The sequence below is a fragment of the Notothenia coriiceps genome, unplaced genomic scaffold (genome assembly GCF_000735185.1).
Source record: "Notothenia coriiceps isolate Sejong01 unplaced genomic scaffold, NC01 NC01_scaffold00000290, whole genome shotgun sequence".
Taxonomy (NCBI): domain Eukaryota; kingdom Metazoa; phylum Chordata; class Actinopteri; order Perciformes; family Nototheniidae; genus Notothenia; species Notothenia coriiceps.
The window spans coordinates 300,626-325,544 of NW_011332991.1; the positions used below are offsets into that span (position 1 = coordinate 300,626).

The following is a 24,919-nucleotide window of genomic DNA, read 5'->3' on the forward strand; positions in this document are numbered from 1 at the left end:
TGAAAAAAATAGTGTAACATGAGAAGTGCTGTTACAGTGATCATGTAATTTGGGAAAATCAATTCCTGGTTGGAGCCCTTGTGGGCATCATAATACTGTAAACAACAGATTCAGGTATAAAGCCTGCACTTTAATCAATACTCTCCCAGTAGACTGATGCAGATTGTGGGTTCATATAACAAGCTGGGACTACCCTGCGGTCCACCAAAACAATAATTACGACATGGATACTGATGCATAATAACGAGACTACACGATATAAAATACACTTTATGGCCTAAAAATAGTGCCCGAGTAAAATTCTTCCCGAAAAAAGTCCAAAACCTCATATTGTGACCAATGAAGAGGTGGGGCACAAAGAAATAGATGGAACATTGTGGCCTGTTAGTAACGTTAATAACAATGATGGAGGGTGATTGACCGTAGTGCACTATAATAAACCGACCTAGATTATAAATAAGAATAGAACACAATGCAGACAGCGCCCATTGCCTTTGCAAACGTTGCATTATTATCACAAAGTCATGTTAAACACGTTTATGGAAAGGTTCACTGAGTGGGAAACCTGCCTTGTGTTGTTATGACGCGTGGATATTTCCGCATGCAAAAATGAACCACTCCACTGATCGACAGATGATTGCACACAGCACTGCAGTAAATGAAACTGAAATTATATAAAAACACGTTTTCTACCTACCTTCAAATGGTCGGACCGTAAACGAGGAAATGTTTGTCAGAATAAAATAATCGATAACTTTAGTTTGGACGGGTTTAATTCCCATAATAAAACAGGCGCGCACATAAAGGGGGGAGTGCGCGCTGACAGACTCGCAGCAGCAGCGGGGTGCACGAGCACAGATAGCGAGCCACCGCTGCTAACGTAAGCTAGCTCTGTGGGTAGCAACGCACTACGTCTCATTCCTGCTGATAAAAATACACAAACACTCACCTCGGGCTCCACGCGGCTCCAGTTTGTTATTCAACTGGACTCCATGTGTGAGGGGACAGTCGCGGTGTCTTCATGGGGCTGGCCTGTGTTTACCTGTCTGTGTGGCGGGGGACGGTGCAGCTGACAGAGGGTGACAGCGCCAGGAACAAACGAGACATGAAAGCGCGGTGACAGCATGCAGCAACAAACCGCTCCTTAAACTGTTTAACTGACCAGTGGACGGGTAGATTAGATTTGCTAGGCTAGGTTAAGCTAAAACAGTTAGTGTGTGTGTTGGGGAGGATGAGGGGGGTGTAGTTACGGAGGTGCACTTTAGCACTTTCTTGAACTAAAGCGATGAGGTCATGGTTCAGTTGGGAGAGGGAAAAAAAGGAAAATATGAGGTTGACGTCACCAGGAGCCAATCAGCGCAGGCGGCTCAGGGGCTGGATGACGTCAATGTTCTTATCCTCGGATTAAAGGGCCAGTTCGGCTTTTTAAAGGAGACGCAGTCACTGTGCTGCCATAGCAATGAACCATTATGAAATAAACGAACATCATCACAATAAGCTGTTTTCTCAAGCAAATTAAAATAATTGTTTTATAGTAATGTTGCAGTATATGTTCATCCAAAGTTTGCGGTTCGCCCATGTATTTTACAATTAAACATTTACAATTTTGATTTTAAAGGCTCTGCACACCCACACAGGTGCTGATTAGAGCTCTCCTTAGATGACAATTGGGTGATGTTATGTAGGGGTTTACATGTGTCTCTGTACTAAAACAAATTCATTTCTAACATACAAAATAACAGGAAAGTAAGGGGTGGCTTTAAGAGAACTAGATCAATAATATTTTTGCAAAGATCTATTACTTTTTAGTCTCTGTTTACACAAATGTAAATAGCTTTATCTGCAGTGTCACATTGGTACTAACCATTGAGTAAGGCAGTTGTAATAAGCGGGTGCTGGGTGTTGGAATTCAGTATCATAAATTGTCTTTTGTTTGATTGAAAGCCTTTGTTCTGTTGCTCTGCCAGCTATATGTGTTACTGAATGAGCAGACAAATGCAGGGTGCACAATCTACTGGAGTTTGTGTATTCATATTGCATACACTGACACCTAGTGGTACGAATATTTAACTGCACTTTGTGATGCAAGGGAGAATATTTCTGCAGGCAAATGTGTCACATTTCTCAGCTCGACACAAAGCCATCATAGCTTTGGGCAACAAACAATCTTATTACAAGCTTAATATTTGTTTATTTAGAACCATAGTAAATAGCTTGGTGCTATGGTTTAAATGGACTTGTGTTTGTGTGATTGAGATTAAGAGAAACAGCAACACAGATTCATGAAAATCTACCTTTATTTGGATGCAAAAACTCACAACTTAAAGCCATACTGTAGCAGGGGAGAGGAATACTGATTGCTGGTTGGTTGTATGTCTGACTGTTCGGCTATTTCGTCATGCCCATTTTTGATCATCAGAGGACCATGTAAGCATTGCAAACAAGCACTCAAAATAAAAGCTTGTCATTTGAGTACACTGAACATTATCAGAGGAATATGTCAAAAGTCTAACAGCAGATTGTAGCTTTTCTTATCAGTCCCAGTCGTATTTTCCTGTAAAAGGTCATTTTGGCAGTTTAATTTGCTAGTTGATTTGATGTTTATAAATTGGTCCGAGCCCGCACAATTAACTCCATCCTCTGATAATGTTCCTGACTGTTGATCTGATGCATTAAGTCAAGATAGAAGTTGATTGATTGTGATGTCTGTTACATAGAAAACTGTCTTCACTGTTTTAGCTGCCTTACACATAGCAATTATTTCTCGTGTTGTCAACTGAGAGTGGCCTACAGTCACAGATGGAATCGATTGGAGACTGGGTAAAAGCTCAGTCTGAGGTAAAATTCTCCAAGAAAAAAAGATAAAAACATAGACAGAAAGCAAAGCATATTAAAGCAAAGCCTAAAGGCATAAAGTAATAATACTGAAGACCGAACATAATCTACTTATTTTCTGTACTGTAAGGTAACTTAGGTAGTTGTCACATTTTGTTCTGTCAAATCTTGCAATATAAACCAATGGTTTGATCCACAGTATGAGCTACATTCCATCATGGTGTAAACGGAAATATACACAAGGCATCTACTCGAAAGGATTGTATCAAAATGTTCTAAAAATATCTCTGGTTGGTTTCACAAAAGCAAACTGTATCAAAAGCATTGGCCGAGAGCAAGCAATATAATAGGCTTAAACCCTTTTACACAACAAAAAGCAGGACAACCAATCACGTCGCTTTGATTGTGGACCTATGGAGTCCCATACAGCACATGCAATCCATTAAACTCAACACAATCAAAACACAATACGGAGAAAAAAAAGGAACTTTTACAGCTGAACATCAGAGACAACCTTAGTTGGTCTATTGTGCTTCATACAGATTAGGCCTGGCCTGTCTTTACAACAATCATGGGCGTCTTACTTCACAGATGTATTCAAGCTACTGTTGAAAGCAGAGGCATCACAGATCATGGAACTCTGAGGCCGATCATGAGAGTATTGGGACATTTACAAGAGGATTAGGTGTAGGGGACCACCGTTCATCAATTTATGTAGCTTTTTTTTTGTCGCAACATTTTTGCTTTACTCTGCATTACACTTTCCCTCGTCTACATGCCAGATTCTCCAGAGCTTTTGATTAGGCATTGATTTGTCTGACTGTCTGATTCTATTTCAAGCCACTGTCCCCTCAGTGTCCCTGGCTCTGTGATGCCTCTGAGTGTACGTCTATGAGGCCTTAATGTAGGAGTTGTTTGCTGTAAACATCATGGGCCATGAGGACTGCACGGGCAGCATGGTAAAACTGTAATACTGTAGATTGCAGAGAAATCCTAATTAGTTCATTAAAAACCTAATTGTTATACATTCCTATGTTCCATAACATTGCACATGCCTTTAATAACACTTAACACCATGCAACCTGAAAATGAGGTTCCTGTACGAATCAGCAGTTGAAACAGGCCTTCTGTAATGATTTTTTAATTAACATTGAAATTGAGGGTCAGTGATGGTCAATGAAAAAGGATGCTGGTTAAATTGTATCTTATAGTGTTTGTTATTAGGCTGGCATGATCATTTCTGTAGATTTTAATGATGCTGGCACTTAGAGTCCCTTTTTTATTGAAACCAACTTTAAGAGACTGATTATACTTTAGGTCCAGTTCAATATTTTATAACTGTACGGACAGTATCTGAGGGGGCCTAATTACTAGAAGAGGCCATAACGACTGAGACTTATTAACAGTTACGTGATAATAAAATCTCAGTAGGACTGAAATTGTGTCAGAAGTGCGGGCTTGGATTATTTTGTGTGAACAGGATTTTCGGGGGGGCTATTTCCAATTCCACCTCCCTTTGTTTGTTCTGCTCCAAGACATACAGTAAGCACATATTTCATGTGAGCCATTCAGTCCTGTCTGAGCGGGCCTGTCTTGGGTGAAGAGATTAACATAGTTTGACCTTGTTAAAGGGTGAGATTGAGATGATGCTAGGTACAGTGGTGCGTACCACCAGAGGCGGTACAGTGTACAGTGGTGTGTCTCGATCTGGGTGTTGCTGTACGCTCACTCTACTCCTCAGCGGTGTGAGACTGCTGCTTCTCGTACAGGCTGAGGACGTGATGCACAAACTGGTACTGCTCACCCGTCTGGATCATCCCACCCCTGAGAAACATACACAGAAAGAAACACACGCACAATGGTCAGTCAGTCAGTCTATCACTTTGTTCCAGACAGAGATATCTGAATAACTATTCAATGCTCTGCAGTGAATTTGTGCAAAGAAGAAGTGTGTCGTCCAATCAAAATTGTCATTAATACAGTGAAATATCAACATCATCATTAAAATGACAGATTTGTATCTAAAGTTTGTACAGGCATCACTGATTCGCTGACAGTCTTACAATCTTGGCCATGTCACCAACAAAATTCAGGACTTGCCCTTTATTTTTATCAGCCGAGTATCAACACAATGCATTTTACCTCAACATGCGATATGTATGCCAGCCACTAGGGGTCTCTCAATCAATTCGATAAACAAAGAGATGAATGACTGTGAAGGAGTGTGGGATCCTGGGAGTGAGAGTCTTCTCCTCTCCAAAACAAACAGACTAGGTTATTAACACAGGTAAATAAAGGAGTTTCACATAAAAAAATCAGAGCTTCTCCAACACTGCTCAGCTTGTTTCTCTATTAACTATAACTAAACACTTTTTTCCAGGTTAAATATTTAATTTTAAAGGACCAACATTTAAATTGATTCATAAAAATGCGGCTTCAAACTGGATAAAATTTAAAATCCTGCCATTTTCTGGCAAAAATAATCACCAATACTTGTGACCAAACGAAATGGACGTGGAAGGTTACCTTGATTATAATGATGGAATTCTAGGTTTATATATTGTTGGAAATATATGGTCAATTGAACTTCGACAATAATGTCAAATGTTACATATAATATCTTAAAGTGCCATAACACACAGGTTAATAGTCCCATGCATATTAAGATGTTCACAGCAGTTCTATTTTGGATTAAACCAATCCATCTTTAGCTCCCAGTGATTTGAATCCAGATCAGGTGGATCTACGTCAACAAGGCTCTTTTTCCATAAACAAAACGACTTCATGCCAAGAACTAAAGATAGACATGAGCATGGATAACGGATAAGCAAATCTCACCTGTCCAGACGGAGCTGGCAGGTGGTTCTCAGGATGTCCACCGAACCCTCAGTCCTCAGCTGCTTGCACAGGATGGAGGTGGCGATGAAGCAGCCAGTTCGTCCAATTCCAGCACTAAGGGCAACAAGTTGGACAGGTAAAGGGACGCAGGAAAAAATGGATTGCTGTATTGATTAGCAATGATCCCATTCATTTGATGCCAAAGGGCCAAAGGGCAGCAGTAACAAGTGTTCCCTCTGATATGAAACTGGGCAGTTTTCCCTTTTTCATTTTATTTGTCCCGGTCATGGTACGCAAAACCAAATGTACAATAATTGCCAGCAAAACATGTCTCTACAAACACACCATTGAGCGAAAATATTTGCATGTAGGCTATAGCCTATATTAAACATTGTTTTACTTTTTGACAAACTTATCACCCTTAGTTGTCCCTATATCATAAATAAGCTTTTGCACCTGCAGTGGACAATTATAGGGCCACTGGAGGGCGGGGCTTCCTCTCGAGCCCTTTCCACTTCCTGCACCAGTTCCAGAAGAGGTGGAGCCTTGTCTGGAGTCTTCTGATCAGGCCACGAGGTGTACCAGTACTGCCGCAGACTGCGCTCTTCCCCCTCACACTGGCAAACACACACATATTAACATAGACACACACACAGACTGGCATTCAGGCATTCAAATACAAATGTGATCACGTAGCACACACACGTACCTGAGACAGACACGCTGAGACTGATTTCTGATCAGCCATTTTATTTGCATGCATACCCAAATTGTTACCTTGGTGTTAGTTGCTACGACAACAATGAACGCAGAACATGACAGCAAAAAAAGAGTGAGGGTTATAAAAAAAGAGCTTACATAGTCCATCCCTTTCCTACACTGTAACATAATCAAATCCATCAGGGGTCTTTATTCCCAGAGGGTAATTAAGACAGTAATCATTAATCAAACAGGTAAACAACAAAAACATCAGGCTTTTAAGCACTTTATATAATGATCCCCTGGTGCTTGGTAATCAAAACCAGGTTCCATTTACTGAATTATCATGTTTGGCTTGCTAAGTGCTAATGGCACCATGACCCCAAACTAAACCATGAGAAAACGAACTGAATAGTATAGCTACCAGTTGGATAAACCATTGCCCAACCAAACGTGTGATTAGTCTGTTTGATTTAACTGATTTAAAGGCAGACACCTCTTCACTACTTAACTTTATATTCCTATACTACGTTCTTATATTAAAGTGACCACCTATTTGCTTTAGCTTATCATTATGAAAGTTGGACAATGTAATAGCTGTAGAATAATGACACCATCGGCATTTAGATCACCTATGAGCCTTTCTGTCACTAAGCAAATCTATCTGACTCTGGGTCGCGATCTCCCAGGAAAAATCAAGGCTCGATTTACGGCACACAATGGACGAGGCTAGCGCTTGATGCATAGATGATGAATCATAATGCCTTTGGTCATCCTCTATCCTTTTCCTCCAGAGTGACCGTGAAGTTTACATTTTGATAACTATTGGATGGATTGCCATGAGGTGGGAGCCCAAAGACATTCATGTTCCCCTCAGGATGAATCTTAGTGATCCCTGAACTTTTCCTCTTACACAAACTAATGAACTTTGAATTAGTCCCATCTGTACTTTGTGTTAATTGCTTACTAGCACACTAGAATAGATTATGCATATGGTAACATACCTGCTAAACCTCTACATGTTAGCATAGTCACTGCTAGCATGTAGGTTGTATAGAGTCCTAGTTAAGTTTTAAAACCTTTAAACAATACGGTTAGCACAATTAATAGAATAACAAAGGACAATAATTACTGCAGCAAAAATAGATAGAACATATAGATAAAATATATATATATATTATTGTCCTTACTGTATAAAACAGTCATATTTCCACAACACTGATAAATGTGTGACATATTATTCCCATTTCCAAAGTGATCAGCACTTTTCTTTTTTTTGTAGGCAGACCATGCCGGCCAGCCAGTGCCCCCCCTGGAGGTGTAGACGGTGTGGTGTGGCCCTCTGTCTTGCACCTGACAGAAACTGCTTTGAGGAATGGCACAACTCACATTGTTTATATAATAACGCCAAGACCTTTTTGTAAATATTGTAGATACATATTGATTTTGTACTTTGACATATTTAATTTGTTCCCCATGGTCACCAAGAGTTAAAATAACTATATTCTGATGTCAAAAGTCTTGTAGACTTCTTTTTACTGTCGGTTTTGAATACATTTCTATATAAGTGATAACATTTTCGTCTTGTTTTTTTATTTTTAAGTACTTATTGTCTCATTATCTGTACTTCCATGTGACATCACTGCAGCCTACATATGCTGATAGCTTAGCGCTGCATAAAAAAACATGCATATTACTTGATTGTGCAGCACAGGGTTCATGTTTTAAAAGCTTTTTTTTTTAAAAGCTTTTTTTTTTTAAAGCGAAGGCGACCCAAACATTCGAAAAAATGGGCTTTGACCCTAGAGGGTTAAACTGACCCTTCAATTGTTTTCTAGCTATCTTGTACACCATAGCCTATTCAACCTTTTTGTGGAACATATTACCTGTCTTCCTGTGTCTTACCTTCAAAGTAAACACCCTCAGACTGTAGTCATCCTCCTGGGTTACCGTGACAACGGTGATCTCAATGCCCTCATGGGTCACAGTGTCCTCAGGCCAGTACTCAGCGCATTTCTACAAGACATAATGGACACTCGTGTTTTTACCAACTCATTACTAACTTATCAGTCAATTAATTCATTAGTGGGTCATCAATTCATCATCATCATCAACATCATCATCGTCATCATCATCATCATCACCATCACTTTGCACTGACCTCGTTTTTCTCCTCCAGGTTGGTAATCATCACTATGATCGGGCATCTCTCCTGCCACACCATCCTCCAGAAGTCCCCCACTGTGTTCACGGTGGGACCCTGGGTCGCAATGTATGAACACTCGTCATCTTCATCCCCATAACCCTGCACACAGACGCACAAAAACATGAACATTCTGGTAACAGTGACTGCACAGAACTTTGCTTTGGAACTATTTTGCCCACAAATTCACACATTTGCACTTACTTTGAGATAATTAGCGTTGATGTAAGTAGAGAGAAAATCGTCTTCATCCTGTGACTTCAAGATCACTCTGCTGTGCGTGTCTGCAGGTGGACAGTGTAAGATTGTCGTGAAAAAGAGATACGCATGGGTTGCAATTCAAAGAGGTGACAGCAAACGACTATGAGAAATAATCTTGAAATACTAATTCATTGTATAACATCTTACTGCTCAGTTTTGGTTTTATTTGTCTACTGTGTGTCAATTTGAGTATGTGGTGCACAGGGATAGATCTTTTACAACATTTCTGATCTGATGATGAATTGATTCAAAAATAGTTAAAGTGATACATGATACAGTGATTTATTTAAAGTTAAGATTGATTCCTACCCTGCCCTTCTAAGACACCTTTTCCACCCTCCCACCGCTCAGCTCTGGCATCGGTAATATTGATGTTAAGAGTATTTGAGTCTTTATCAACATTTGTAAAGGCTTTTGTTAACGTTGTCTCTATTTTCGTAAAGTGAGCCAAAACTAAGGCAGGGAGGGGTGATCTTCTTTGTTCAGAGGTAGAATATTTTCACTAACTCTGTTAATGACCAAACCAGAGATGGTGATGGTTGCAAAAGGATTGACCTAACAAAGACAATAGGTATATTTAGATTTTGCTGAGTTTAAATTAAGTGAGTGGTTGGGCTGATGGTGAGCAGATAAAGAAACTACGACTCATGTTTAATAGCTGTCCACTTCTGCTTCTTTGGTACGGTTGGTTTTCACACCTGATAAAAACCCTACCCGAGTACACACAAACCATACTCAAGACCGCCTTTTCAAGTGTAAGCTTTGCAGTGTTCACACACACATTAACAAACTGGACATGGGAGTCAAGTGTTCTCGCATCAGTCCCTTACGTGAAAACCTCCTTAGTGGTGCTGCCCTACTCACTGGGTAAGATGGTTTTGTAGCGGTTCTTTCTCACCAGCCCTGGATAGTTGTACTCTTTAGGGTCCACGAAGTTCATGGGAGTTTCCTGCCAATGAACACACAACAATGGGAGCAATAACAATCAGTCTTTGCAGAAACAGAGGGGAAATCCTAACCATGCCTTCTACAAGGCAACAAAACAGTAAGAAAGTCAAAGTAATCACTAAGTCATTACGTGACTTAGTGATGAATGTTATACATAAGTCATCCATTTCCCATCAATATACTGTAAACGGCTGCTTTTTAGTTGTACCTGATTAATATTCTAAGGACAACCTGTGTGTTGTCTTGAAAACACATCTTCCAGCAGACACTGAAATCCTCTATGGGTTTTTGTATGCAAATATGCCTGTATCTATCCTTCCTTCGCCCACCAACAGACAGTGAAAAAGCTTACGGGTGTGTACAGAGCTCTGCTTGGTGTGTGTGCGTGTGTGCTTTTGTGCCTGTGTGTATGTCAGTATGTACACGTCTTTTCCGGTGAGTCTCTGTTCATCCCTGTTAATTTGAAGACGTGAGATACTGTTGCTGCTGCGCTCACATAGAACTCTGCCTGCAGGCTCTGGTCATCTATGGCCCGTTCGTGTAGCATGGCAGGGGTCAGACTGTTTGTTCCCTGCCGGAGGTACTCCTTGGCCGTTTGGTCTCTAGGGGAGAGCTGGCCTCCGTAGCCGTAGGGCTCAGTGCAGCCCGGGGAACACATATCCAAGGTCAGGGAAACGTTGGAGCCTCTCCTGTGTGAAACATGTTGAATCAAACAAATAGCCATCTTCTATGAGCAATAAGGATTTTAATGACAAACTGAATTCAGCACACACCTTCCTCAATTCCAGGTATAACTACAAACAGAATATAGAAAACAAGTATAGTATAGTTTTGCTTGCATGAATTCACCGCGTTACGTGTTTCGTTATTGCCAACTACCGCAGCAGCTACAACCTTTACAGTCTGTGGTGTGGTAAAGTCAATCGGGATGTTTTTCACGGAAACGCAAAATGTTCAAGAGTATTGTGATTCTCTATGGTTACAGTGTCTGATAAAAAAAAGTATGCATAAAGGTACTAAAGTATTCAGGAAGAAATATATATAAAAATATACCCAGCCCTTGACACTCTTGTCATCTTATTTACAAAAGTTCTCCCCAGGACTCTGCAGTCATCACTTGCCTCTCCTGAAGCCCCACTGGGGTGACAAGGAGTGTGGCGGCATCTCCCTCCATCCTGTTGTCAGAGCCCATTTCAAAGACCGGCGTCTGAGGCTCGGTGTCCATGTCCATCAGGTCCTCCTGAGCGTCCGTCCACTCTGACAGGGTGAAGGAAGGCTGGCGGCTCACAGACTGACGCCGGTCACCAATGTCCCGCGAAACTGTTCCAAACGACCCAAAGCCAGTGCCATAACGCCATTTACGCACCATGTGAATGACCTGGGGAGAGGTAAGTGGGAGAAAGATAAGCCAATACACCATTTTACAAAGTAACTAGCCAATTTGAATAATGATAACTTAAGGATATAGTCAATCTAGTTTCTTTCAAAGACTGTCACGTTACTTAATGGTAAAATAATATGATTGAACATCCACCTAAACCCAACAAACATGGAGAAATTGCAAATGTTTTGATGTTTTTTGATGGTCACTTCATTGTTTAGTTTTTACCATTATGACACAGATGGCCACGCCGATGCCTGCAGTTCCATTGACAATCCAGTTGTGCTCTTTGGTGTTTACCACCTCCCCCATCAACACCATGGACTAGGCAGTGCAGAGAGAGAGAGGGAGAAAATACTATGTTTAATATATTATTATGACTTTTTAAAGTTTCTTTCCAAAAAAATCAGCTCTAGAGGTCATATCCTGTAATGACACTTACATCCATTCCAAAAATCGGGTGGCAGGGTAGGATGAAACCAAGGTAGAAGTCGATGACATGCAGGGCTTTGTAAATGGAAGAGAGAGGTCCGTTTCCTTCCACCACAAAAAACACCCAGTACCCCTGGGAGGAGAGAGGGAGGGAGGGAGGGAGGGAAGGGAGATTGTCACTGTGAACTCTTTGGTCATTCATGGACTGGTAATCAGGCACATTGTGGCTGCTCTCAGGCGAAAAGAGAAACTGGGAAAAAAGGAAGATGGCCTATTACACAGGCATACAAATATGTATATGAACCACATGCAGTCTGGTGTCATAATCAAGTTCACGTTCACAAGGCTCTTTTTTTTGTTGGCCTTTGGTAATGTTGTTTCCGGCCCTTTCTTTCAGATAAAGTAAGTCAACAGAGACAGAAATAAGAATACCAAAGAGGTGTCTAATTCTAGCCCAATAATGTTTCCATAATAAAGTGGACTGGCACTACTCTTTAGAGAATGTGACAACGTGATAAGATAAGAACATCTATGTGAAAAAATAAGGGTCAAGTCGAGAGAGTATACATTTTTCTAAAGGGTGGTATGCATTGCTAATGATGCTACTGGATCTTTCATACTGGTCTATCCTGAAAACCAAAGTTATGACAGGAAGGCTCAACCCTAACCTATTTTGAATAAGATATTTAAGTAAAAACTAAAAAAGACATTTTTTCGATTTGATTTTATGCACTTTTACTTTACTCACATACCGTGACCTGGGAGACGGCAAACAGTGCAGCCCAGCAGTGGATCTCAATCACCAGAGCGTACACCTTGTGCATAAATACTTCCTCTGCCTGAGGGCTTTGTCCCCCTGCGAGTCCATCTTTGCAGTCTTTCAGCTCGTCTTTTTTACGGGCTCCATGGCCTTTTTTATCAGTCTTAGTGGGCTCATCCAGCCAGACAGGGTCCTCTTCTGGCCTCAGGAAGATGGAGTCCTCAGTGTGGGAACGGGTGGAGCTGCTCAGCCGGCGGGTCATGATCCTCCTGTTGAATAACGATATTTGATATGTCGTTCCTTGGTGATCATAAGGCTTTTTCAGCTGGATTCTGACTCTGTTTCTGGGTTTTTATTGTGAGTTTTGCCATGTACATTACAGAATGATATTGAGAGACGGCATGTGAGAATGTCCAAAACACTGTTCAAATGAAAAACAGTGTTTGCTTTAGTTGCTGCTTTAACACCTTATAACACAAAAAGGCCAATGTGGGTAGTGTTGCTTTATGGTTTTACACTGTTTTGAAGACCTTCATATGGTGGTAGACCATATTACACCCTGCGTGAAACAAAATTGAACACGCAGACAATTTCACAAAATAAAGTTATTTCAGTTAACGTGACAATTCAAATGTCTTAGGCAAACACACTTTCTATGTTTTTAGTCTTTGTGGCTTTGCTTATAACACAAGGACACAGAAGTAAGTCAAACAAAACTACATATTGATTTCTTGTTCAATTTTGTGCCAGCTGTGTTTGTCAGGTTGTATGCGTTTGTCCGTTTGTGTGTTTTTAAATGAGCGTGTATATGACAGAAAGAGTTGCGTTTATTCCACAGTCCTATTCAGATGTACAGCTAAGCAGCTTGGAGTGGCTCTCATCTCCGGATCCTCTTGTCTCCCTCAGATTGGACTCTATTGTGTGTGTGTGTGTGTGTGTGTGTGTGTGTGTGTGTGTGTGTGTGTGTGTGTGTGTGTGTGTGTGTGTGTGTGTGTGTGTGAGAGAGAGAGAGAGAGGCTCTATTGTGGAGAGATGAGTCAGGGGTAGCGTGTTTACAGCCCTGTCCGTCGCCTTAGCAACAGAGTGGCTCTCATCCCTCTCATCCGTCCTGAGCATTATCATCCACTGACAACACACACACACACACACACACACACACACACACACACACACACACACACACACACACACACACACACACACACACACACACACACACACTGTATCAGTCAGCAGTGTATTCAAAGCCCTTTTCCGCCCTGCTCTTTTGTCCTTCAACCATTAATAAAGGTGTTTTGTACATTTGGCTGATTAGCGCCACGTGGTGTGTGTGCGGATGTGTGAATGCGGGGGCCAGTGAGAGTGGTGGTGTAGTGTTTGTGCAAATATCACTTTTACTGAATGTGTTGCTGATGGCTAAATTGGTCATGAGTGAGTTTGGAACAACTTTTCATCAATGACCAACCAACAACACAAATTACTGCAGTTGGTTTGTGGAATAAAAAAACCCAGTAAAGCCTGTCACATGACTCACCTACCTATGATAGATGGCAGGGAACTGGGGGAGTCAGATCACATGATCAAGTTAAATCCTGTATCCTGTGGCAACCAGCCGTTGTCAGCCATTGTGTGGAAGAGTCAAATCTGAAGGACAGAAGACAACCAACAGCCAAACATTACATTAAAAAGAGAGGAAAAGAGAGATAAAAAAGAGTGACAGGACAATTAGACATAATGTGAAAAACACACTTTTTCAGTGCAAAAACCCATAGCTTTGGGTTTCTGGAGAGCATACCAACAGAACAACTTGGAAATAAGACAACCCACTCAGTTTGTTGTGGAAAAACCAGGGAAAACAGAAAACACGGGATCAAATATAAGTCATTCAGATTCGGCTTTCCCTTCTATGTCACATGCAGGCTCATTAGAGTATTGCCACCAATGGCTTGTGAACTACAGTACCTTTGAAATTGTTCTTGCGAGCCAAGCAGACCGGCCTTTTATTCAAGAGGTTTATATAAAGAGATACAGTAGGTGCTAAAATGGCGCGTTTAAGACCAAGGTTGAAACAAGTATATTCAGAAAGAGAGTTTGAGAACGATTGTTTTTTGTTTTTTTTAAACATTAAAGCATGTAAACATTCAGAATGAACCAAAACATATAAGATTGAACCTAAAAATATGCATGATATGCCAACTTTAAGCACATAAATGCGACATACATATAAAGCACTCTTGTCAGCACCGAGTTGTGTTTTCATGAGCCGAGAATGGTGATGTTAGGTGACACAGTAAACTATCAATATTATCTTTCCCTCTCTTTCCCTCTCGTCCCCTCCCTACGATGCGGGGATGATTCGAGACGGGCTAAGCAGACACCCTCCCAAATACATTCAGATTGCTCCGGTCCAATCAGTATGCATGAAGTCGAGCCTTCTCTGCTCTCCTCTCCTCTCCCGCTCTCTCTCATCTCCCCTCCTCTCCTTCAGTGCCACTGGACCCTGTTGAACGAATGAGGTGAGCTCAGCGGAATATGAGACCACACCAGTAGCAGGAGCTGTGTGTGTGTGTTCTATCTCTTTTTGCTTGCTGCAAAGGTGTTTTTGAAGTGATGACGCCAGCATGCCCGGCCTGTAGTCATAGCAACATTTATATTTATATATTATTTGTACACACACACACACAAACACACACACCCACATACGATGCACACACACACACACACACACACACACACACACACACACACACACACACACACACACACACACACACACACACACACACACACACACACACANATCTTCAATGATAAGCATGTATCTCAAATCGCCTAAAGTCACAGTTTTAGTATTGGATTTGTGATGCAAATCCTCAAAGTGTTCATGGTCCAGATATCTTTTTCATGACTTTTTACTATTTTCTGCAAAATGTCTCTGTCACACTTTATGTCACGGGTTTTAGTGTTGTCTGTCTAGGTTTGGGTGTTTGCGGTCATGTCTTTCCTCGTGGGTTATTGTCTGGTCCTTTTCCCTGTGTTTTTCATGTCTGTCGTTAGTTCCCTGGTGTGTCTAACTCCCTGATTGTTTTCACCTGTCACTCCTCGTGTGTCTCCTGTGCCCATCAGTGTCAGCCCCGCCCCTGATTGTTCCCACCTGTGCCTTGTTACCCTGTGTTTAAATTCCCCTGTCTCCCAGTGTTCAGTGTCAGTTCGTCTTGTCTATTGTCATGGCAGGTCTATGCTTTTGGAACTCTTTGGTTTTTGATTCCTCACTGCGTGAGCGCCTTCATTTTTTGTCCTCTGTTTTTTTGTCATCTCGACTGGAGTTTTGGTGATTACCTTTTTGTTCATTTTTGCTAAATCATGGAAAAATAAAGTATCTCACAATACTTTACCTCTGCCTCCCTGTCTGCATTTGGGTCCTACATACTAAGTGCCTGGAATCGTAACAGTCTCCACATTTTATCGAACATATTTTGTATCTTTTTTATTACATGTTACTTGTTAGACACTTTTATCCAAAGCGACTCACATACTCAATACTGTGGGCAATCCCCACAGGAGCAATTTGGGGTGAAGTGTCTTGCCCAGGGACACAACGACATGCTGACTGCAGTGGGGTTTGAACCTGTGCTCCCTTGATCCGAACACCAAAGCTCTATCCACTGCGACACACGCCTCCTGTTTTGAGACTTGGCTTGCAAAATAAGGTTTTGTGGGTTTAAAGAATGATGGTGGTTGTTATGAAAGAGATACAATGTTCCTGTTGATTGTTGGGGAGCTCAATCACAACACAAAAGAAAGTTGTTCAAAAATAATAGCGTGACACACAACACCAAGCTTCATAGCTCAATAGTGTATTCAGGCAAAGACATTTGACTTATATAAAACTAATTTAACAGTCTGAGACGGTATTCTAAGAGAAACATGTGCAATCATGTAATTAATGGAAAATAAGTCCAACCTGACAGCTGATTCAGCCTCCTTCCCTACTGAAGGTATACTGTCTTTGGGTCCTACAAAGACCACCCCCTCATTCTTCAAATAGAGTATGTGTGTGTGTAGTGTTTCCATTGATCTGCGTCCATTCAGAGCACCCAACATCCAGCTGAGTCTGTACGGAGCCATACAGTAAACCCAAGCAGAACCACAGGGCCGTCTGCTGACAGCTGTGTAAAGCTCTTTCCCTGCAATCAGGGACAAGGGGAATTAATCTGGTGTTGTTTGTGTTTCTTTTAAGGACAGCTGGCTTGCGTTTTAATGGACATTCCGGAATCTGCCAGTGTATCTGTTCGGTAAAAAATGTTCAGGATGTGTTTCACTTTCCCCCCGAAGTTCCAGTTAAGGATCTCAGATACCGCATCTTTCTTGTTTCTAGGTGAATCAAAAGGCTGTCGACAGTGAAGTATTGAGTGTGTTGTTGAAGTGCTGAATGTGGCAGGGAGACGGTGTAAGAGGAAGCTATTACTGAAAGTGATGATGGGATGGTAACATGAGATAAAGTCACGAGGGCCAAGACCTGCCTCGTCAACCTTTCTTTGTCATACACACTCGCACGGATAAAATCTTGGTATGGATACACACATAAGCTCACAATGACCTTAGAACTAAATATCCAGCAAACCTGCAGCTGCCTCCTGCATAATAACAGAGACAGACAATCAATCATCTCTTTTGTTTACATACACTCTTGCAGCAGCTCCAGGTGCATTTCAAAGACAAAATTCATTAACGCATGTATACACTTACAACTCAGCCTAAGCTATACTATATGAATAATTGAAATGCTGCATAACGAATTGATTTATAGTTTGCTGGAGATATATTTGGATTTCCCGTTGACAAAGGGTTGTGTTATATGATTGCACTGCATCAAAACACCAGTGCAGGAATGGCATTCTCTGGCAGTCATTCATACTAAGACAAAACCTCATTCATATCACGTACATGGCTACGGTGAGCTAGAGCGACCACACAGTGCAGAGCAGGAAGGATTAGTAATGAATCACCCAGGGAGGTGGACTGTTGCATCTCTCGCTGGTAACTCCCACATTGTCACAGAGACATGATACAACACAGAGGATATCAAGCTTTTAATAATAAAAGATGAGAAAGGGAAACACGCAGAATAGCACCAAAGAGCCAACCTGTTGGCAAATGATCAGTTTTAATCACAACAACAAAAAAAGGCACAGAGGCTACATCCCACATCCCTACCTTTTCACAGCCAGGAAAGCGCAGCAGCCATATGAACCGTGGGGGCTTTTGCTGAGGAATTGGTATTCACCTCATGTCGCACAGCCACAGAGGGGGAAGAAGGAGAGACAGAGGGAGAGACAGAGGAGAGGCTGGAACACTCGCTCACCCAGAGCCTTAAGACTGGTTAGGATAAGTCCTCTTACCTGGCTGAGCCCGTTTTCACATCGCCATCTGCCGCTCTGCTCCCTCTGCTCCCTCTGAGCCAAAGACCAGGAGCCAAACACCCAGAACCACGCCAATCCCTTTACTGCTGCTCTGTCTGGGAGGAGAAGGAGTGTGTTTGCATGTAAGAGGGAGACAGACTGACAGTGAGAGGACGTGTGTGAAGATAGGAGAGACAAAATGTCTGTGTGTATGTGTGTGAAAGAGAAATAGAGGAATAAAAGTCTGATGGGTTTGTCTTTTGTTTGTATCCAGGAGGAGAGAGAGAGATCCACAGGCGGCAGCTTCGTCTAGGTATATGCAGCAAGAGGCTGTACGGTAGCCTTGGCAACAGAGCCAGAATGAGGGAGGGAGCTGAAGAGCGAGAGCAAGAGAGAGACTGTGTGTGTGTGTGTGTGTGTGTGTGTGTGTGTGTGTGTGTGTGTGTGTGTGTGTGTGTGTGTGTGTGTGTGTGTGTGTGTGTGTGTGTGTGTGTGTGTGTGTGTGTGTGTGTGTGTGTGTGTGTGTGTGTGTGTAGTGTAGTGTAGAGTAGTAGTAGTAGTAGTAGTAGTAGTACGTAGTAGTAGTAGTACGTACGTAGTAGTAGTACGTAGTAGTAGTGTGTGTGTGTGTGTGTGTGTGTGTGTGTGTGTGTGTGTGTGTGTGTGTGTGTGTGTGTGTGTGTGTGTGTGTGTGTGTGTGTGTGTGTGTGTGTTTATGTATGAATGACATTGTGGGCACATAAATCTGTTCACACTGTCACATAACGGGGACTCTCTTCCAAAAGAGCGTAGATACAGTACATTTTAGGGTTTAATATTAAGTTTGCAGATATTTCGTTTTATAAATGTAAAAAAATCCTATAAAAATCCCAAAGTATTTGAATTACAAGTAGGCCAACTGTGACACTAAAGCGTATTATATCTTACTGTATAAGACCTTGATTGTAAAACAATATTTAAAACCAACTTTAACACTGTTGTTTATTTTCAGTCAATCCCACATGCACCGATCTGCAGCCATAGGTACTCATTAGGGCTTGGAAAGAGTATTTATCCGCAGCTGAAAATAGTCCCGAACAAATACACTGTTTACTCCTGTTTGAGAAATGTTGGCTATAGTGTCCTGGAAAACATTTGTATGACTCTTAATAATACATTAGTCACTATTTTTTTATTTTGTTGTCGTCCCCATGCTCTCGCTGCTCATACTCATCGTCCCTCTCGCTTAACCCCACTCCCCCCCCACCCCCCACCTCTCTTGCTCACTCTCTCCCTCCTTCCTTTCTTGCCATATGGTAGCCTTTCCCTGTCAGATCTCTGAACTGTGAGGCACTAGACACAGACACTATGCAGGGCCGTCCCTTCCTACAGGAAGATCACGCGGACTGCGTGGGGCCTCACCTCGCGGAAGGGGCCTCATCTTGCGCAGGTTGCCTCAACTGAGCCGCAAATGCGGCGCACCTATGCGTTTATGCGGCGCAATTATGGCGCATTTCCACTGCAGCACGGTTTAATAGTTTGGCGCAGCACGGTTCCGCCGCTGCGATGCTCCACTAGCACCCCAACCCCCCCGTCGACGCTCGCGAAACAGAAGGCCTCAGCATCTAACTTTGCGAGGGGCCTCAAGTTGGCCAGGGATGGACCTGACTCAATAGGATCAACACAAATACTGGGAAACACAAACACAATATATATATTTATATATATTATACATTAGTGTGGCGCGGCACGGTTTCGCCGCTGCGAGGCTCCACTAGCAACATTTTGGGAAACATCCTTTTCATGCTGAAAGGAATATTGATACATCTGTATGAACGATCAACAGCGGCCGTTTGGCTCAGCTTAGTGGAGGAAAAAAGCTAGCCTGGCTCTACCCTAAAGTAACAAAATCAACACCAAGAATCTGACACAGTTTTGTTTAATGTGGACAGAGACACGCTAGTGGTTCCCCACTGTTACTGGTCATTAGAGGTCACCTATTATGGAAAATCCCCTTTTTCATGTGTCCCCTCTGTGTAAAGAGATTCTGAAAGTTTCAGGAAAAAAGATTCGCTCTGATCAGATTTTGGACACTTTATGATGTCATAACGATGTTTTGGCTTGTGTAGCCATTAGCCTATAACCAACCAAGGTAACTGCCGCCCTGCACCTTATCACCTGAATCTCCTCCTAGAGCACCATTGTGTTTTTTTTACCAAATATCTCGCAGAGGGGTGTGGGGAGTGGCTCCTTATTTTCATCTAAAGTAACAGACCCAGAATCAACTCTTTTGAAACAGGGCTCAAACCTTAATATAAAGTGTTACCAACAGGATAATAGGGGGCCTTTAAATTAAGATAAACTAAACTGAGCTAAACTAAGTTAAACTGAGCTAAGCTAAGCCAAGCTGAGTTAAACTGTTGCTGGTGCTAGCTTTGTATCTCTCTTTCCCTTTGTTGTTCACTATTAATGACCCATTTCAGAGTCCTCTTTCCTCCCTTTCTATATATCTCTCCCACACACCCTCGCCTTTCCCCGTTCAAATCAACTAAATAAACTCGTCATCTTTCCTTTCTTATCTTCTCCTCCTCGTCCCCTTTTTAAAATGATCTCACCTCCACACATGCGCCTTACACACACGCGCGCGGAAGGTCACTGTCACACAGTGCAAATGGTGAGTTTGAAAGCATCGTCTAACCTAATTAATGACTCAGGAAAAGAGGCTGATATCCGGCGGCCTTGAGCTTTCTGGTTCTCTAGCAGCTAAAGTAAAACATCAGACTGTTACATCACTTTCCCATTTTCCCTCACTGAGCAACACATTGACACTGCTTTACTCTGAAGACATTTTACTATAATGTGCTGCTTGAATTTGTAAGTTTCATTCGGAGAGGGCCTGAAAAATTTCACTTTGTGGGGGACATGGGTAAATAAGATACAGTATATAATACTGTATAGAGGGATAACAGCAAAACAATTACCAAAATAGTTTTTTTATCCAAAATATGAAAGATAATAATATTAAAGGTGCAAGATAAATATAGCACCCTCCAATGTAAAAAAAAAGAAGCAAAATGTATAATAAAAAAAGGGCGACTTCTTGTTGGTTTTACAGCACACCACGAAATACACTTTTTGGTTGTCTCTTCATGTTAAATATATGCACCAAATTCCATACATGTACAAACAAAAGCATGGGTCGTGTTCTAGGTGCCACCGTTGACCCATGGATTAGACCACATGCGTCAAACTCAAGGCCCGGGGGCCAAATCAGGCCCGAGGTGGATTTAATTTCGGCCTGCAGGATAATTTTTGAATTACTATTAGATCTGGCCCTGCCGGTATATTGCACGCGCACATCTTCACTCAATCCTGAGGATTTCCTCAGCTGCCTGACCCCAAACATTGATGAACTTGCACCCAAGATGAGATGCCAAGTATCTGGCTTGAACTAGCATCACAGAGCAGTAAACTGAGTTTCAATGGATGTTTCTTTCTGCACTTTGTTTCTTGCGACGTCAGGGCATGTTTGGTTTTTTCTTTGAGGGAAATTGTTTTTTTGAAGCTGTTGTTGGCTTGTGGAAAAATGTACTCATAAGAAATGAAGCTGCAGATAGAGTCATAAGAAATTAATGCAACTGATTATTTAATGTTGTTTTTATAGGCAATCATTTAAGCTTCGTTAGTTCCAGGTTTAATATGTGCAATAAGCTAATTTCAATAAGTTCATTCAATAAACATTGAACCAGTCCAGCCCTCGACTAGTACCGATTTTTTAATTTTGGCCCACTGTGTATTTGAGTTTGACACCCCTGCTCTAATGTAATAAGATCATCTACTAGCACAATGTCATAACCATAGCACTTAACATCCTCACTATGAATAAGGGCAGCTAAATATATATTAGACAGTGATGAATTTACAGGTAGGTTCCCAATGTCCAATATCAGTGGNAGACCCAGATTTTACAAATATTATCCCGGTATTGGAAATTTGTGCCAGGTTTAATTCATTATTGGAGCAAATTTAGGCCCTCAAATATGTGTTAACTTAAAGGGGACCTATCATGCAAAATGCACTTTGTGATGTCTTTTATATATCAATATATGTCCCCGGTGCGTCGGGGAACTCACGCAGCGTCAGAATAAAAGACATCACAAAGTGCATTTTGCATGATAGGTCCCCTTTAAGTTAANGTGAAAGTGTTCCAGGATGTCTCTGCACAGATGTCCCCGCCTACACTGCGTAGCTACCCCAGGTCCTAAACTGTAATGGAAATGCGCCACGGCCTCGGACGGCCAGCGAGGCAGCCCGAGGCCTGAGCGAGGACGCTTAGGGACGCTTAAACGGGGCTACCCCGCTGCAGTGGAAATGTGCCATAGTTTAAACTGCTAACAAGAAGAAAATAAATGGTTGAAATAGAAAGCCTAAAGAAATAGATACGGTTGGAATAGTTGGCTGAATGTCGGTTAATGCCTGAAGAGTAATAGTGAGCTAAAAGTAACGGATGAAGAGTTATAATTGCTAGCGCTAAATGGATCGGTTGAATTGTAAGTTACCCAGGTACTAAACAGTTGAAACATTGTTTACATATTGTCAATAGTCAAGATTCAGTGGTTTAAAGATCCAACTTACTCCCAATTGCTCAAACTGACATAAAAATTAAATTCAATAGGCTACTAAAACATAATTGCTTTATACATCTGAATTGTGGAAATTCAGTTAAAAGTCACACATTTGTAATGTGATGGTGGCACAATGAAGGGAACTTGAGTTAATCAGACAAGGCTGTATTGTCTGTTTTGCTTTACCCTTCCTCCTTCTGATGCATCTGTACTTCCCCCACCAACAAATGTCCCTCTCTCTTTCTTCTCAATCTCGCAAACTAGACATACTCCTCTTTTGAACTACAAAGTATACAAACGGAAGCATAGATCACACTCATAGGTCCGAGCAAATGGCGTGCAAGGGATGTTTCCCTTTAAATTTGGTTTACATTTAAGGAAAGCTTGAATTATTATAGAAAAAATGCTCACTGCAACTATTAGCCCATATGCCCACTGTAACTCCTGTCTCTATCTCTCCATCTGCATTGCTGTCTCTCATTTGTTTGTTTATGCAGAGCAAATGGTCGTAATTGCTGCAATGACCCATGAACATGTGTGTTTACATCTTCCCTGTCAGAGCTTGTTGTTTACATTTGGACATTGGAGTAAACAAGGAGTCCTCATCGAACATTTGAAACTGTCCCCTCCTGACCATGTTAATAATCGACTTATTTCATTACACACTAAACCAACCTTTTACTAGCTTTAAAGTCTACTATGTAAATAAAAATGTTTGTGTAAGCTACTTTTTTCCACCACAGTCAAGTTCACGGTCCTCAGGCGACAAAGACGTGTCAAAGTATTTTAAATAATAGCACAGGAACTGCAAGGAGGTGTTTTTGATTACTAACATGCAAAACCTAAAAATAAAATTTTTCCGTGAAAGGCCCAGAATGATTTTATTAACTTTAAGGGGAAAATGTTTTCACAAAGTCCAGTGTAGTTATCAAGAAATGGTGAATCCGGAAAAACCGGGCCAAATAATGATTAGCCAAAATGACTCAATAACTAAGAATCAAGGACAACGTTTGTAGATAATGATAAGTTAGTGAAAAGCAGATGTCTCGATACAAATGCCTTATTATTTGTGTCCACAATAAGCTAATTCCAACAAATTAACCGGCCGCTACTACTCATCAGGGATCATTCATCAGTCAATCAGGAGGTAGGCTACTTGTCAGTTGTATATTAAAGGGGCACTTCTGCACTTTAGTATTTCACTTCCATGAAGTTGGAGGTCTTGAATTAGACAGAGGCCGAGATTTCCTTGAAAAATGCTAGGTTCTACATTTATAATTCAATGAATAGCATCAGCTTGGTTGACCCTCAATGACTCTCATACAACTCTGATGTCATAAGGCCCAGCCCCAACCTTAGAAACACATGAGGGGTTGTAGTCTCCGATGTTATAAAACTGTACACAGCAATTCCTCTGTCTTAGTGCAGAAGCAGATCAATAACTTGATCTTTATGTGTACATTTAGAAGTTCTTCTTTAATTGTTCTTGATGCGTTTATCTTTAATAGACAAATATTTGTGCAGTTTATAGTGTAACCTTTGCATTAGTGACAACGAACAGCCCTTTTCCCTTTCATTTTGATTAAACGGCTGTACTTCAATAAATGATCGTTATCATGATTTGTGTTTTTAGCTTGAATATGTAACTGAATACATCTCAATTTTTCTTTTAGTTTTCCAGTGACTTCTGCTAACCCCCAGATGTAACGCTTGGCAGTATCAGGCTGTGTCTACAGGAAACAGGCTGACTGCAGCCACCTGCGGTCATCAGATGAAGTGCTCCCTGATTCCCTCGATGCAAATGTGGAGCAAGATTATCGTGCCTGTCTGTGTTAGACTCTGTTTTGTGGCTCCAGATAGGCAGAATAAAAGCTGCCATCTTCACCTGGATGTGTGTGAGTCACAGTCAAATCTGAGATTGGCATCGCTTTAGTGACAGACAGGGAAGCTTGAAGTCCAATAAGCCTGTTACAAACAGATAACACTAAATATCACTTGGCCAAACACTCCAGAGGCATACAGTAATACAAAAGAGTCCAGTGGCTACGAGTCGTTCCTAAAGGCACCAGCAGTGAGCCATCAGGACCACTAGATGCCTCCATTTGTTACCAGAGCAATGCTGCTCCTCCACCGCACCACAGATTTACACTGAGTTTTATTTCATTATAAGGGATCGGGCATCCACAAAGTCAGTTTTAATGCACCTATTGAAATTGCATGAATTATTGTTAAAGTGGACCTATTATGCTATATTGGAAACATATATTGTAGGGCCATATCTATACAAAACATGTCTGTGAAGTGTTTTGCTTAAAATACCAAACAGTTCACCCATTGTAGCCATGCCTCATACTGCTCAAACCCCTCTTTTGCAGCCCCAATGCGGATTTTGGGTCCTTAGCTTGAAAAAAGAAAAGAAAGAGGAGGCGAAGCTAATGCCTGATCAGAATTCTACCGGAGATAAAGTTCAATTCTGCTGTGATAAAACGCCATCGTGTTCTAAACCACATCAAAGATTATTTCTGAAACAGTATGGAGCTCAAATGCTTTTTCTCT

The 24,919-nt window shown here is 41.5% G+C and overlaps 2 protein-coding genes across 3 annotated transcripts in view; both read right to left on the minus strand.

The window, feature by feature from the left end:
• dusp8a (dual specificity phosphatase 8a) overlaps window positions 1–1,275 on the minus strand; it is a 41,697-nt gene extending 40,422 nt beyond the window's left edge. The window contains exon 1 of the mRNA XM_010765819.1: window positions 950–1,275. The gene's annotated coding sequence lies outside the window, so the exon portion shown is untranslated. The remainder of the gene's footprint in view (window positions 1–949) is intronic.
• A 1,004-nt stretch (window positions 1,276–2,279) lies between these two features.
• On the minus strand, window positions 2,280–18,080 carry LOC104940848 (tyrosine-protein phosphatase non-receptor type 5-like). Of its 2 annotated transcripts, XM_010765853.1 has the most exons (15): window positions 17,760–18,080; window positions 17,575–17,644; window positions 13,896–14,001; window positions 12,350–12,626; window positions 11,608–11,730; window positions 11,394–11,489; window positions 10,906–11,162; window positions 10,281–10,473; window positions 9,701–9,785; window positions 8,780–8,859; window positions 8,534–8,677; window positions 8,278–8,388; window positions 6,130–6,290; window positions 5,674–5,787; window positions 2,280–4,659 (listed from the first exon to the last, which is right to left on the minus strand). In XM_010765853.1, exons 4-15 carry the CDS (start codon window positions 12,617–12,619, stop codon window positions 4,566–4,568), a joined length of 1,728 nt encoding a protein of 575 aa, XP_010764155.1. In that variant the 5' UTR covers window positions 12,620–12,626; window positions 13,896–14,001; window positions 17,575–17,644; window positions 17,760–18,080; the 3' UTR covers window positions 2,280–4,565. The 2 variants fall into 2 exon arrangements, with proteins under 2 accessions (XP_010764155.1, XP_010764148.1); XM_010765846.1 differs by lacking the exon at window positions 17,575–17,644.
• Between the last annotated feature and the right edge of the window lie 6,839 nt (window positions 18,081–24,919).